The 16,809-nt window shown below is 42.8% G+C and overlaps 1 protein-coding gene across 3 annotated transcripts in view; it reads right to left on the bottom strand.

Moving 5' to 3' along the window:
• Positions 1 to 16,809, bottom strand: part of CFAP70 (cilia and flagella associated protein 70) — a 947,035-nt gene that overhangs the window by 819,885 nt on the left and 110,341 nt on the right. For all 3 annotated transcript variants that reach the window (XM_069210675.1, XM_069210677.1, XM_069210678.1), the window contains one exon: positions 5,477 to 5,663. In XM_069210675.1, coding sequence (XP_069066776.1) covers positions 5,477 to 5,663 — 187 coding nt within the window. The remainder of the gene's footprint in view (positions 1 to 5,476; positions 5,664 to 16,809) is intronic.

Here is a 16,809-nt window from a genome sequence, read left to right as displayed (position 1 = left end):
TACATTTTTTCCTTCCAAATATAAGAGAGTGTGTAAAAAAGACGTCTATTTGAGAAATGCCCTGCAATTCACATGCTAGTATGGGCACCTCGGAATTCAAAGATGTGCAAATAACCACTGCTCCTCAAAACCTTATCTTGATCCCATTTTGGAAATGCAAAGGTTTTCTTGATACCTCTTTTTCACTCCTCATATTTCAGCAAATGAATTGCTGTATACCCAGTATAGAATGAAAACCAACTGCAGGGTGCACCTCATTTATTGGCTCTGGGTACCTAGGGTTCTTGATGAACCTATAAGCCCTTTATATCCCCGCAACCAGAAGAGTCCAGCAGACAAAACGGTATATTGCTTTCAGAAATCTGACATCGCAGGAAAAAGTTACAGAGTAAAACATAAAGAAAAATGGCTGTTGTTTTCAGCTCAATTTCAATATTTTTTTATTTCAGCTGTTATTTTCTGTAGGAAAACCTTGTAGGATCTACACAAATGACCCCTTGCTGAATTCAGAATTTTGTCTAGTTTTCAGAAATGTTTAGCTTTCCGGGATCCAGCATTGGTTTCACACCCATTCCTGTCACTAACTGGAAGGAGGTTGAAAGCACCAAAAATAGTAAAAATGGGGTATGTCCCAGTAAAATGCCAAATTTGTGTTGGAAAATGTGGTTTTCTGATTCAAGTCTGCCCGTTCCTGAAAGGTGGGGAGATAGTGATTTCAGCACCAGAAACTTTTTGTTGATGGCATTTTCAGGGAAAAAACCACAAGCCTTCTTCGGCGGCCCTTTTTTCCCATTTTTTTGGAAAAAACTAAATTTTCACTGTATTTTGGCTATTTTCTTGGTCTCCTCCAGGGTAAACCACAAACTCTGGGTACCATTAGAATCCCTAGGATGTTGGAAAAAAAGGACGCAAATTTGGCGTGGTTAGCTTATGTGGACAAAAAGTTATGAAGCCCTAAGCGCGAACTACCCCAAATAGCCAAAAAAGGGCTCAGCACTGGGGGGGAAAAGGCCCAGCAGCTAAGGGGTTAAATAAATCAGTTTTTTTTTTTTTTAAGTGTATCCCGTTTTCCTTAAAGGAAAACGAGCTGCACTTAAAAAAAAATCCGAAACCTTTAGTTTCGGTATTTTTTCAGGGCAGGTAGTGGTCCCATGGACCACTACCTGCCCTGAAAAAATAATTTGGGGTCCATTCACAAAGAGGAAGGGGTCCCATGGGGACCCCTTCCAATTTGCGAGTGGGTTACCATCCACTTCAAATGGATGGTAACTGCGACACCATTTGCGACCGCATATGCGGTCGCAAATGGTATTGCATACCACTAGGAATCGCAAATAGGAAGGGAACACCCCTTCCTATTTGCGATTCTGAAATGCATTTTGCGAGTCGGTCCCGACTCGCAGAATGCATTTCTGCATTGGAAACACGCATTTGCAGATTTTGCCGTTTGCGAGTCGCAAAGTGTTTCCTGCATCTGGCCCTATGACCTATGCAATAAATGAGAACTGCTGTTACTATTCGATGTAAGCAATAATTTTAGAAGAGTTTGGACAAGACTAACTCCTAAAGGTGGTGAAGGCCTTAGGTTAAGGCTATGGATAGTTACACATACGTATTGACCCTTTTAATGTCTAATTCTTTGGATATCCATTCCTTTAGACCCAAAGACTAATATTAATTGCATCTGTACTTTTCTTTTTTTAGCTGGGCTGGAATCATACATAAAGAGACTTGAAAGTTAATCAGTTTCAATTAGATCAATCAGTTATTTGGTCATGAATTCATGATGTAGGAGTATTTTGGTCCATGTACTTAGTAGTATTGTAGATGCACGTTATTTCTTAGACTCAAAGATTAAGATTTATTGCACCTGCTCTATATTTTTTAGCTGGGATGGAATCATTCATAACGGTACTCGATAAATAATTACATCAACCAGGCATTTGTTTATAAAATCATAATGAAGGGAGGGTTATGGTCAAAGTGTTTACTAGGATTGTGAGTGCATTTTATCATTTCCTTGAACCAGGTTGTTACCTTTTTTATGAGGATGTATTATCCAATGAATTATTAGTGGTTTTGTTTGTAATTATTTGAATTAATCAAACAAATCAACTAATTATAATGCTGCAGTGAGCAGAAAAAAAAAAAAAAAAAAAATATATATATATATATATATATATATATATATGATGACTTTTTCCTTCGTAAAAGTGAGATAGCGTTCTTTTACTGTGAATCTGTGTATTTCCCTGATGTAAGCACCAAGAGAATCAATGTTTTGCAAGAAAGGATTTTTAATAGTTTTCAATGGATGGGTTTGAACTGAGGCAACATGAGCTGGCTGAGCACAGTATTAAGTACCATGGTACTGGTAGCTGCCGTTCTCAAGTGAAAGCTCTTAAAAGCCCAGTCATAAACTGCTTTATGATCCTTTGTGAAAGTAACATGGTTAAGCTGTTCTGCATTTTCTGGAACCTTGAGATTGCTGTCATATGGACTTATATTGATAAGTATCTCAGTCCATCATTTGCCAGGCTCAGTAAATATTGAAGTGTTGGTGAAGGGTCACTGTTAATGGATAGAATCCTTTGGATTTGCATCAAACACAAATGTTTCCATTTGGCGTTATAGATTCTTGTGATGGGTGGCGCTTGGGCTGGCGCCCGGGTGTCTCTACTAGAAGTCAATGGTGTCTCAGATCCACCTTTGTGTAATTCTTGCTGGACAGGTCTCAACCTGAGCCTGGAACAGGTACTTGATCTATGCAGGGGGATATCAGGCCAACCAGGGATTTGCATTGCCTTACTTTAACACTCTCCCATGAGAGAGCAAAAAGGGAAATTCTCCCTCCTATCTGCGGAGACGGTGGGGGATGCAAGAGGTGGTAGCTGCGAGAAGTCAATAAAAATGTTTATTGTCCTGGGAGCATGACAGGGAGGTGCTCTTTTATCACCCAGATGAAATGTTATGCCCTTGTCTCATGTTTCTGTTGGGTGTACAGCCCTGGTTGTAACCATTGTGTCTCAATGGGTAATATGGGCAGCCTCGACTTCAGTAGTGGTTGAAGCCAGTTTTATCTATTGTGTCTCCTTCAAATTCTGGCAAATAGTCGGCATCCAACTATGTAGAGCTATAGCCAATCTGCAAAAGCATCTTGTTTGCTGCATTCACCTTCCAATTCTGAATCCAGAATTTGTTCTGGAAGTTTTTTCTTCCCTTGTGAAAAAGTGACTGGTGTGGAAAAAAAACTGTCATCATGTGGTTGTCAACGGGTTTGATGTTGTTGGGTTTGATTCCAAAGAGGTAGACATCTATGGAGTCGACATTGGGAGCAAGGAATTTCTTGGGGTTTTTGTTGATGATGATCTCACCGTCGATAGTAGTATGGTTGTTGTCAGTGGTCTCGACATTGGTGTTCTGGTCGTTGACATTGGTCGATGACAGTGGCACTGAAATTGTTGGAGACGACAGTGGATTTTTCAACATCAACAAGGATGAAGACACCTGTACAGGTTGAAAGTTAGTCTGAGGGCCCAGCTAGCTTCTTTTGCGCAAAGTTTTGCACAGGCTGGTGATCATCATGGTTGGAGATTTTTCTGCAGAAGTTAAATTCTTTTTGAGTGAGAAGGCGGCTGCAGGTGCTTTAAGTTGAAGGTTCAGCTCAGGAAAATGTGAATGTTTTCATTTTTTTGCACCATCATCGTGGAAGTGGTTGGAGGAGCACTTTTAGTGGAATCATTCCTAGAAGAGGTTTCCCTCTTAGAAAGAGGGTTTTTTGTCTTTGCTATTAGATAAAAAAACAACTGCCTCTGTCTGATCTTTAGTGGTTTAGACTGAGAAGCACGTCAAATGTCACAGCACAAAGGCATGTGCACTGAATAAAGGCAATAGTGTTGTGGTTAATCAGTATAGATTTCCTTCTGCACACATGATGGACAGGACTTTTAAAGAGAGTTCTACTCTCTCTCAGCCATGGTGATAGTTGATGACAGATGAAGAATCTCCCTGTCCCAGAAATAAAAGGAGTTTACCCTTAATACAACTTAGAGTAGTCTGAAAGTTAGAAGAAGGGCTGGTGCAGTCCCAGGGTAAACCAGAAAAATGACAGAATAAGGTCACTGAGAGGTTAGAATAGAGCCCTGCCTGCGAACTCCCTCACACACAACATGTGACAGAAATCTGCGCTATGGTGGCCTCTAGGGAGAGTAGGAGAGCTAGCACTTCCACTTCATTGGCCGAAGTGTGGGTTGCTTCAAAAGGGGTGGATGTGTTACTAAACAAACTCTGTTGAGGACTCTGGCCATTTAAGCACAGTTTATTGCTGTTTTAATGTTCCCTGGGATTCCTAAGCGTGAAGATGGGGAATGATTTAAGCATGTGAATATCTGAACGATCTAATGCTGGAGACACACAGCTTCCTAGAAAACAAATCTATCTTAATAGTGACTATGTGGCTCAGCCAGGAGAAGTAAAGGTATGACCAGGTGGTCCATCCAGGAACTACAATTGTGGAACTAATGGAAGAGGAAGACAGAGTTACTACAGATTATATGGCCTACTCTTTAATGACAAAGCTAAAACTAGAGGAGACACAGTCTCCTGGTTGAGGTTGTTTACGAAAATGAAGGCGCATGACTGTAGGTGTTGGTGACTGTGGTTAAGGAGAGGAAATGATGCACACATTGGCCTAGGGTTTTAATACAAAAGCATCATAAGTGTTTCAGATGTCTACATGCTGGGGGTGGAATGGGATAGTAGAAATGCTGGTCAGGTTTAGAATTAGGATGTGATGAATTAGAGAAAGAGCAGGGACACTAGGCCTGAACCCTTCCAGTCTTGAACAGGGACAAACAGGTTTTTCACCACAGGAAGTCACCTTCAACCTGACTGCTGATTATTGGATGTGCAGTTTTTCCTGCAAAAATCAAAATCCCAATTCTGGTGGAAGCTCATGCTTGTGCTTGCTTTTTGGCCTTGCATGAAGGGATGTATGACTTAAAAATGGGCAGGCTGATCTCATCAGTCAACAATGGGATCTATCCAATCATGATGACTGTTCTCCTCAAACTGAGCCCTAACCACACAGCAATGTCTGGCAACTGGGTAAACATGGAAATAAGATGGTCAAGGGAAGTGTATCAGCAAGTGCGGTAGTTCACATGGCTTGGAAACTGAACATGGTAGGGCTACTGGTAGCAAAAAAGTACCATCACTCACACATGGCTGTAATAATACTCATTTCTCTCTTGTTTTTGATTTACAGTGATTCTGACTAAATTTGGAGGTACTTTACATTGAATACATGTCAACTAATACAGCATGCATCTGCAATCTCAAAAATCCACTGAAACACCCCTGTAGTGGGTTTAGATACAACCATGTGAGATCTTTTCCCACTCAGAACTCTCACACACTCTTTCATACTTGTTCTGCAATCGTCCATATCACATTGTGCTTAACATGCCTTACTTACAGATGACAGGCTTGTGGGCGATGTCGTCCAGAGAGATCGGACCTTCTGCATTACATTCAAAACTGCTTGTGAAGTTGTACTCTACCGCTTGGCCAGTAGAGAGCTCATGCTTTGAGGAGTCACCAAGGTGAATGTTGTTAAACTCCAACCGCACAAAAGTAACTGTGCTGTCTCCTTTAGCACCCTTCTGTGGATGGCAAATGGTAAGGGAAAAGGATGGTACACAAATGTTACTCAATGTCACAATTCACAACTCCTGGTCCATAGACTCCTTTGAACTATTAAAACTTGGGAACCTTAGGTCAGGCGACAAACACTGAAGAACATTAAGAACATCATCCCATTCCATTCTCCCTTCTCCTCACACCCCATGCATGTCACACCGTTATTTACAGCATTGCATGCAAACTACTCTGAAGCAAACTTATTAAGGAAGTTTTGATGTTTACATTATTAGAGTTACTAAAGTGAATACATAGTCTCTACTTTGGGGCTTATTTGGAGTGCTTCGGTTTTTCATGTAGGACTACCACACCCATTAAATACAGGTACCACATCATCTGGTACTTACTTTACTATACAGTTATACATTTTCCTGCTTGAAATTAGTAATAACATGTGGAATCAGAGTTTTGCAAGTACAGTTCCACAAGTTTTGTTTCTTTATAAGCAGCTATATTTTTCTAGTATGAAGAAATGCGAAAGCAGAAAATGATCTGTTGTTCATTTTTTCTCACAAAATTCCACTTCTGGTGCACACTTGCACTTTTGTCAAAAATCTGTATTCCCAGAGTACTCATATTGAATCCATTTTTTGCTGGTGATCCTCCTATATTAGCACTTATTGGAAACAGGTCATCTTAGCATGTGCATTGGCTTCACAATAATGCAATGGCAGGTCCCCATTAAAAAGTACTGAAAACAACAATTTGACCACAATGGGATGGAGCATCCCACGTATAGTGCTCTAGGATGTCCTAGAAGTATCCCAGAAAACAGTAATACATGCCCCTGGGTAGTGCAGTGGTTGTGTTGGAACAAGCATGCATACCATGAAAACCCCATGAAGATGCACAATTAAGAACTGAATGGTTTCTTACCTGTAATCCCAGTTCTCTCTTAGGGCAATCTCCATTGAAGTCTAAGCATTGAATAGTTCTGCCCATGTGTGCTGATCCCAGAGCACCTTTTCATAATATGTCTACTTAAATGTAGATGTTTGCCTTAATTCAGGAAGGCGTGTAGAAACACTCAAGACAAGAATATTGTGGAGTCTACAAGGAAGGCTACAATGGCCAATTTCTTCAGATTGCCTTTAAAAAAGGTTAACGAATACCAATGTGTGTCTAATATATATATGTATATATATATATATTGTAAGGAAATGCCTCCTTGGCATGGTTACCCCCTGACTTTTTGCCTTTGCTGATGCCAAGTTATGATTTGAAAGTGTGCTGAGGCCTGCTAACCAGGCCCCAGCACCTGTGTTCTTTCCCTAACCTGTACCTTTGTCTCCACAATTGGCACACCCTGGCATCCAGGTAAGTCCCTTGTAACTGGTACCCCTGGTACCAAGGGCTCTGATGCCAGGGAAGGTCTCTAAGGGCTGCAGCATGTCTTATACCACCCTAGAGAACCCTCACTTAGCACAGACACACTGCTTGCCAGCTTGTGTGTGCTGGTGGGGAGAAAATGACTAAGTCGACATGGCACTCCCCTCAGGGTGCCATGCCAACCTCACACTGCCTATAGGTATAGATAAGTCACCCCTCTAGCAGGCCTTACAGCCCTAAGGCAGGGTGCACTATACCATAGGTGAGGGCATAGGTGCATGAGCACTATGCCCCTACAGTGTCTAAGCAAAACCTTAGACATTGTAAGTGCAGTAACCATAAGAGTATATGGTCTGAGAGTCTGTCATGCACGAACTCCACAGCACCATAATGGCTACACTGAAAACTGGGAAGTTTGGTATCAAACATCTCAGCACAATAAATGCACACTGATGCCAGTGTACATTTTATTGTGAAATACACCCCAGAGGGCATCTTAGAGATGCCCCCTGAAACCATACCCGACTTCCAGGGTGGGCTGACTAGTCTTAGCAGCCTGCCACACACCAGACATGTTGCTGGCCACATGGGGAGAGTGCCTTTGTCACTCTGTGGCTAGTAACAAAGCCTGTACTAGGTGGAGGTGCTTCTCACCTCCCCCTGCAGGAACTGTAACACCTGGCGGTGAGCCTCAAAGGGTCACCCCCTTTGTTACAGCACCCCAGGGCACTCCAGCTAGTGGAGTTGCCCGCCCCCTCCGGCCACGGCCCCACTTTTGGCGGCAAGGCCGGAGGAGATAATGAGAAAAACAAGGAGGAGTCATTGGCCAGTCTGGACAGCCCCTAAGGTGTCCTGAGCTGAGGTGACTCTGACTTTTAGAAATCCTCCATCTTGCAGATGGAGGATTTCCCAAATAGGACTAGGGATGTGCCTCCCACCCCTCAGGGAGGAGGCACAAAGAGGGTGTAGCCACCCTCAGGGCTAGTAGCCATTGGCTACTAACCCCCCAGACCTAAACACACCCCTAAATCGAGTATTTAGGGGCTCCCAGAACCTAGGTAACTCGATTCCTGCAACCTAAGACGAAGAAGGACTGCTGAGCTGAAATACCTGCAGAGAGACGGAGACACCAACTGCTTTGGCCCCAGCTCTACCGGCCTGTCTCCCCACTTCAAGAGAACTGCTACAGCGACGCGTTCCACAGGATCCAGCGACCTCGGAAGCCCCAGAGGACTACCCTGCATCTAAAAGGACCAAGAACTCCCAAGGACAGCGGCTCTGCTCCAAAGAAGAAACATCTTTGCAACAAAGAAGCAACTTTGAAAGAACACACGTTTCCCGCCGGAAGCGTGAGACTTTGCACTCTGCACCCGACGCCCCCGGCTCGACTTGTGGAGAACCAACGCTACAGGGAGGACTCCCCGGTGACTGCAAGCCCGTGAGTAGCCAGAGTTGACCCCCCTGAGCCCCCAAGGAGACGCCTGCAGAGGGAATCCAGAGGCTCACCCTGACCGCGACTGCTTGCTTCTAAGAACCCGACGCCTGGTAAGGACACTGCACCCGCAGCCCCCAGGACCTGAAGGATCCGACCTCCAGTGCTGGAGCGACCCCCAGGTGGCCTCTCCCTTGCCCAGGTGGTGGCTACCCCGAGGAGCCCCCCCTTGCCTGCCTGCATCGCTGAAGAGACCCCTAGGTCTCCCATTGAACTACATTGCAAACCCGACACCTGTTTGCACACTGCATCCGGCCGTCCCCGTGCCGCTGAGGGTGTACTTTTTGTGCTGACTTGTGTCACCCCAGGTGCCCTACAAAATCCCCCTGGTCTGCCCTCCGAAGACCCTGGTACTTACCTACTGGCAGACTGGAACCGGGGCACCCCCTTCTCCATTGAAGCCTATGCGTTTTGGGAACCACTTTGACCTCTGCACCTGACTGGCCCTGAGCTGCTGGTGCGGTAACTTTGGGGTTGCTCTGAACCCCCAACGGTGGGCTACCTTGGACCCAACTTTGAACCCTGTAGGTGGTTTACTTACCTGCAAAACTAACAAACACTTACCTCCCCCAGGAACTGTTGAAAATTGCACTGTCTAGTTTTAAAATAGTTTATTGCCATTTGTGTGAAAACTGTATATGCTATTTTGATAATCCAAAGTTCCTAAAGTTCCTAAGTGAAATACCTTTCATTTAAAGTATTGTTTGTAAATCTTGAACCTGTGGTTCTTAAAATAAACTAAGAAAATATATTTTTCAATATAAAAACCTATTGGCCTGGAATTGTCTTTGAGTGTGTGTTCCCCATTTATTGCCTGTGTGTGTACAACAAATGCTTAACACTACCCTCTGATAAGCCTACTGCTCGACCACACTACCACAAAATAGAGCATTAGATTTATCTCTTTTTGCCACTATCTTACCTCTAAGGGGAACCCTTGGACTCTGTGCATGCTATTTCTTACTTTGAAATAGTACATACAGAGCCAACTTCCTACATATGGTAAATGTCACTTAACCAGTGTACATCTGTTCGTGGCATGTAGTGTTGTAATTCACATGCTATGCATTATTCCACCATCTAGTGTTGGGCTCGGAGTGTTACAAGTTGTTTTTCTTTGAAGAAGTCTTTTCGGAGTCACAGATTCGAGTGACTCCTCCTCTTGGTTATACTGCAAATGGGCGTCGACTCCATTGTAAGTTTGTTTTCCTGCAAAAGGGTGTAGGAAGGAGTGATAGAGTGTAAGAATATAAATGTTCTATAAAATTAGTAAGTAAAAATAGATGTCCATGTAAATGTATCTACATATGTACAAATTATAAAACTGCAACGACTACAGGCTTCCGGAGAGGAGGGAGGGTGCATGTGAATCTGCAGCACTACATGCCACAAACAGATGTACACTGGGTAAGTGACATTTTCCGTTTGATGGCATGTGTAGCTACAGATACACATGCGAATAGACTACAAAGCAGTTACTCTCACGCAAAAGTGCGGTGGCTAGCCTGTAGGAGTTGAAGTTGTTTGAAATAATGTTCTTAAGACAGCTTGGCCAACATTGGCCTGTTGCTTTGAAAATACACCTGCGCAATAATGTTTTGTAAATGTATGAGGAATAGACCATGTGGCAGCTTTACATATTCCTCACATTGGTATGCTTCCTAAGAATGCCATAGACGCACCTTTCGTTCTAGTGAAATGTGCTCTAGGTGTGATCAAATGTTTTTTTGCCTTAATTTAACATGTTTGTATGCATTTAACAATCCATCTTGCTAATGCTTGTTTAGAGATAGGATTACCTTTATGGGGTTGTTGAAAAGCAATGAAAAGTTGTTTTGTTTTCCTAAATTCTTTAGTTCTATCTGCATAGTACATTAGAGCTCTTTTGAGGTCAAGAGTATGAAGGGCTCTTTCTGCAACTGAGTCTGGCTGTAAAAAGAAGACTGTCAATTCCACTGTTTGGTTTATGTGAAAAGGTGATACCACTTTTGGCAGAAATTTGGGATTTGTTCTAAGTACAACTTTATGTTTGTGCACTTGGAAAAAGGTTCTTCAAGAGTTAACGCTTGTATTTCACGAACTCTTTGCAATGAAGTAATAGCTACTAGGAAGGCGACCTTCCATGTCAAAAATTGAATCTCAAAAGAATGCATGGGTTCAAAAGGTGGGCCCATGCGTCTGGTGAGTACGATATTTAGATTACAAGTAGGATCAGGTAGCGTTCTACATTGAATAATACATTTTAATTCTTCCATGAAGGCTTTTATAACTGGAACTCTGAATAGTGTGTTGAATAGTCTGCAAGTATGCTCATATTGCAGTAAGATGGATTTTAATGGATGAGAAATCGAATAATTCTAAATGGTTTATGTGAAAATTTCTCTGTTTCGAAACCCATTCCCCTTGAATGGTAAGGTTGTTGAGATGAGCTCCCCAACCCATCATTGATGCATTTGTTGTTATTTTGGTCTGAGGCACAGGGTCTTGGAATGACCGCCCCTTCATTAAATGGCTGAGATTCCACCATTGAAGGGACTTGTGCGTTAGGCGGTCCATCGACACTGGATCTTGCAATTGGCCCTGTACTTGAGACCATTGTTGTGAGAGGCACTGTTGTAGTGTCCTCATGTTGAGTCTTGCATGTGGTACTATTGCTATGCAGGATGCCATCATTCCTAGGAGTCTCATGATAAATCTGAAAGTGTATTGTTGATTTGGCTGTATTTGTGGTATGAGATTTTGGAAAGCTTGTATTCTTTGTGTATTTGGATATGTTAGGGCCCTTTGCATATTTAAAATAGCACCTAGGTAAGGGTGTACCTGTGCTGGCTGAAGATGAGATTTGTGGTAGTTGAGAGTGAACCCTAGTGTATGTAGGGTCTCCATTACGTATTGAGTGTGTTGTTGGCATTGTATAAAATTGCTCGATTTCATTAGCCAATCGTCTAGATATGGAAAGACATGTATGTGTTGCCTTCTTAGGTAGGCTGCTACTACCGCTAGACATTTTGTGAATACCCTTGGAGCTGTTGTTATGCCGAATGGTAGAACTTTGAACTAATAATGTTTTCCTGCTATGACAAACCTGAGGTTTTTTCTGTGAGATGAATGGATGGGTATATGGAAATACGCATCTTTGAGGTCTAATTCAGTCATGTAATCTTCTTTTTGTAGTAGGGGAATGACGTCCTGCAGAGTTACCATGTGGAAGTGTTTTGACAGGATATATAGATTTAGAGATCTGAGGTCTAGGATGGGCCTCAGAGTGCCATCCTTTTTGGGAATAAGGAAGTATAGTGAGTATACTCCTGTTCCTTGTTGAGAATGTGGGACCAATTCTATTGCTTGCTTTAGTAGTAGCGATTGCACTTCTTGTTGTAATAGAACATTGTGTTCTGGGGACAGCCTGTGGTAACGTGGAGGAATGTTTGGAGGGGTAGAAATCAATTCTAGGCAATAGCCATTGTGGGTAATTGACAACACCCAATGGTCTGTGGTGATGTTTTGCCAATGGGAGTGGAATTGCTGCAGTCTTCCCCCCACAGGAGAGGTGTGGGGCTGAGGGATGGTAAATAAGTCACTGTTTAGATGGTGTAGTGGCTTGAGGTTTGGAACTTTCCTCTGTTTCTAAAATATTGGCCTCTGTAAGACCCTCTAAATCCCCCTTTATTGTATTGCTGCTGCTGTTGTCCTTGCTTTGCCTGAGAGGTAGAAGAGGCAGTGGACTGTGGCTTGAATCCTCCTCTAAACTGTTGCCTGAGAAAGGAGCCTCTATACGGTGCTGTATATAATGCTCCCATTGCTTTTTCAGTGTCTGAGTCTTTCCTCAGGTTTTCTATGGCTGTATTAACTTCAGGGCCAAACAAATGTTTTTTTTATCAAAAGGCATGTTGAGTACTGCCTGCTGGTTTTCTGGTTTAAAACCAGAAGAACGTAGCTATGCATGTCGTCTTATAGTAATCACAGTATAGACACTTCTGGCAGCTGTATCTGCAGCATCAAGGGCAGACCGTATCTGATTATTGCTAATAGCCTGCCCTCCTCTACAATCTGTTGTGCCCTTTTCTGATGTTTCTGTGGGAGGTGCTGTAGGAGTTCTTGCATCTCGTCCCAGTAGGCTCTATTGTATCTCGCTAGCAGGGCTTGCGAGTTTGCAATTCTCCATTGGCTGGCCACCTGTGTGACCACTCTCTTGCTAGCAGCATCAAATTTTCTACTCTACTTATCAGGGGGAGGAGCATCCCCTGATGATTGGCTATTAGCCCTCTTTCTAGCCGCACTCACTACCACGGAGTCTGGAGGAACTTGGGGTGTGATATAATCAGGGTCTATAGGAGCAGGTTTGTATTTTTTGTCAATACACAGAGTAATTACTCTAGCTTTGACTGGCTCACTAAAAATTTGATCTGCATGTTTAACCATACCAGGTAACATAGGGAGGCACTGATTTCTAGAGTGGGTGGAGGATAGAGTGTTAAACAGGAAATCTTCTTCTAGGGGTTCAGTGTGCTTAAGTACCCCATGGTAAGCAGCTGCCCTGGAAACAACCTGCGTGTATGCAGTAGTGTCCTCTAGTGGAGAAGGCTTGGAGGGGCATAAGTCAGGGTCATTGTCAGGAATAGGATCTGGGTCGTATAGATCCCAAGGATCCACTGTATTACTATGTGAATACTGCAAATGCGTTGGTGAAGGTAAAGGTGGTGGGCTAGTGGGTGGAGGTGAAAAGGAAAGCTGTGGTGAACGAGGGGGAGAAGTAGGGGTAGGTGCTGGCTTCTCTTTCCGTTTGTACATTTTTACTGGTGGTTGAGCAGTGTCTAATTGTTCCTGGAAGGCCAGCTTCCTTTTGGTTTTCAGAGAAGCTGCAGTAACTATTCTGCCAGTCTCTTTGTGGATGTGAATCATGGATTGTCTCTCATCCATAACCTCCAGGATAGGCTGAATCTCAGTATCCTCATCAGAAGGTCTTTAAGATTGTTCATGCAGTGATTTCGAATTCTGTTTAAGATGGTTTGAAAGTCGTTGCTCTTCTGAAGAAGAAAAGCTTTTTCGGTCCCGACTCCGATGTCGATGGAGGAGTGGCATTTTTCATCGCCGAACCCGAAGGTCGTCGACGAGAGTCTTTTTTCGGGTTGAACCATGGCCCTCTGGCAGTGGTGTACCCAAGGCCTTCTATGGTTTTTTATATGTGGGCATAGGGGCAGACGTACTCACGTGCTGTCCAGCAGTGATAGGCCTATCTTCTTCCGATTCTTGTTCGGAGTCGGGGTCTCGGATGGAGACCGCTGTCTGCGTCTGTTCTTCCTCCATGATGTCAAGGTGTCCTGTACTTTTCAACGCCATTTCCAATCTTCTGGCTCCCCGATCATGCAGGGTCTTCTTGGATCAAAACGATCTACAGGCCTCACAATCTTCTTTGTGATCGGGAGAAAGACACAGATTACAAACAAGGTGTTGATCTGTGTAGGGAAATTTAGCGTGGCACCGAGGACAAAATCGAAATTGAGTCCGTTCCATCAATCTTCGATGCAGTAAGCCCAAACAGGCCTGAGTCGGGCACACGCGGCCAGAAGGGCGAAATCTAGTTTCCGACGGTACTATCGGTTCGAGGCAAGGTGGAAACGCGATCTAAACAATACCGACAATTAAGGGAGTTTTCTAAAGTTTCCCATTCGAAATCTAGGAGCGAGAGGAAACACGTCCGAACACGACAGCGGAAAGAAAACAATCTAACAATGGAGTCATAGCCCATGCGGAGTATGACCGAGAGGAGGAGTCACTCGATCCCGTGACTCCGTAAAGACTTCTTCGAACAAAAACAACTTGTAACACTCAGAGCCCAACACTAGATGGCGGAATAATGCATAGCATGTATCTGCAGCTACACATGCCATCAAACATATATATATATATATATATATATATATATATATATATATATAGAGAGAGAAAGAGAGATAAAATGCCACTTCCCCAGTGTACATCTGTTCGTGGCATGTACTGCTGCAGATTCACATGCTGTGCATTAGTCCACCATCTAGTGTTGGGCTCGAAGTGTTACAAGTTGTTTTTCTTCGAAGAAGTCTTTTTGAGTCACGTGATCGAGTGACTCCTCCTCTTCGGTTCCATTGCACATGGGCATCGACTCCACTGTTAGATTGTTTTCCCCACAGAGGGTAAAGGAAGGAGTGATAGAGTATATAGGTATAAAGTAAGAGATGTCCATGCATATGTAAATGTATATACATATGTACAAATGTTAGTAACTTAAACGACTACAGACTTCCGGGGAGGAGGGAGGGTGCATGTGAATCTGCAGCAGAACATGCCACGAACAGATGTACACTGGGTAAGTGACATTTTCCGTTCGATGGCATGTGTAGCTGCAGATACACATGCTGTGCATAGACTACAAAGCAGTTTGTCCTCCAATAAACTAGCAGAGGTCAGCCTGTAGGAGTTGAAGTTGTTTGAAATAATGTTCTTAGAACAGCTTGACCTACTGTGGCTTGTTGTTGTGATAATATGTCTATATAGTAGTGTTTAGTTGATGTATGTGGTGTTGATCATGTAGCTGCTTTACATATTTCAGCCATTGGTATATTCCCTAAAAAAGCCACTGTTGCACCTTTTTTCCTTGTAGAATGTGCTTTGGGAGTAACTGAAAGCAGTCTTTTTGCTTTAATATAGCATGTTTGGATGCCCCTTACAAACCATCGTGCTAAACCTTGTTTTGATATAGGATTGCCTGTATGAGGTTTTTGGAACACTAGAAATAGTTGTTTAGTCTTTCTAAATGGTTTAGTTCTGTCTATATAGTACATTAAAGCTCTTTTGATGTCTAATGTATGTAGAGCTCTTTCTGCCACAGAATCTGTCTGTGGGAAGAAGACTGGCAGTTCCACTGTTTGATTTATATGAAATGGTGATACAACTTTTGGTAGAAATTTTGAATTTGTTCTTAGTACAACCTTATGTTTGTCTACTTGGAAGTAAGGTTCTTCAAGAGTAAAGGCCTGGATTTCACTTACTCTTCTTAAAGAAGTAATTGCCACTAGGAAGGCAACTTTCCATGTTAGAAATTGAATTTGGCACAAGTGCATAGGCTCAAATGGTGGTCCCATAAGTCTTGTAAGCACTACATTTAGATTCCAAGAAGGAATTGGTGGTGTTCTGGGTGGAATGATGCGTTTTAAACCTTCCATGAAAGCTTTAATGACAGGAACTCTAAATAAAAAACTATGTTGTTTATTTTGTAAATATGCTGAAATTGCAGTAAGATTAATTTTTATTGAAGAGAATGCTAAGTTTGATTTTTGTAAATGAAGTAAATAACATACAATATCTTGTATTGATGCTGTACGAGGGTCTATATTTTTGGATTCACAGTAACATACAAATATTTTCCATTTGTTTGCATCACACTGTCTAGTAGTGGGTTTTCTTGCTTGCTTAATAACTTCCATACATTCTGATGGGAGTTGTACATATTCAAACTCTATGACCTCAGGAGCCAAATTGCTAGATTCAGTGTCTTGGGATTTGGATGCCTAATTTGGCCTCTATTTTGTGTCAAAAGATCTGGTCTGGATGGGAGTTTGGAGTGTGGTACTACTGAAAGATCTAATAATGTTGTCTACTGCAGCTGACGTGCCCATGTTGGTGCCATGAGTATCATGTTGAGTGAAGTTTGACGCAACTTGTTGACTAGAAATGGAAGGAGTGGGAGAAGGGGAAAAGCGTATGCAAATATCCCTGACCAATTGATCCATTGAGCATTCCCCTGGGATAGGGGGTGTGGTTGTCTGGATGCTAAGTTTCTGCATTTTGTGTTTTCGCTTGTAGCGAATAGGTCTATGTTTGGTGTTCCCCACTTTTGAAAGTATTTTTGAAGTACTTGAGGATGAATCTCCCATTCATGAGTTTGTTGGTGATTTCTGCTGAGGATATCTGCCAACTGATTGCCTATCCCTCAAATGTATTGTGCTAATAGATGAATTTGGTTGTGGATTGCCCATTTCCAAATTTTCTGGGCTAGAAGGGACAGTTGGGATGAATGTGTCCCTCCCTGTTTGTTGAGATAATACATGGTTGTCATGCTGTCTGTTTTGATAAGAACATTCTTCTGTGCAAGAAGAGGTTGAAAGGCTTTGAGTGCTAGAAAGACAGCTAATAACTTCAAGTGGTTTATGTGTAGCTGTTTGTGTTTGACATCCCATTGCCCTTGAATGTTGTGATTGTTTAGGTGAGGTCCCCAACCAATCATTGATGCATCTGTTGTAATTATGGTC

The sequence above is a fragment of the Pleurodeles waltl genome, chromosome 10, assembly GCF_031143425.1.
Source record: "Pleurodeles waltl isolate 20211129_DDA chromosome 10, aPleWal1.hap1.20221129, whole genome shotgun sequence".
NCBI lineage: Eukaryota > Metazoa > Chordata > Amphibia > Caudata > Salamandridae > Pleurodeles > Pleurodeles waltl.
Note: the sequence above shows the minus strand (reverse complement) of the source record. Positions and strands in the feature narration are given on the sequence as shown.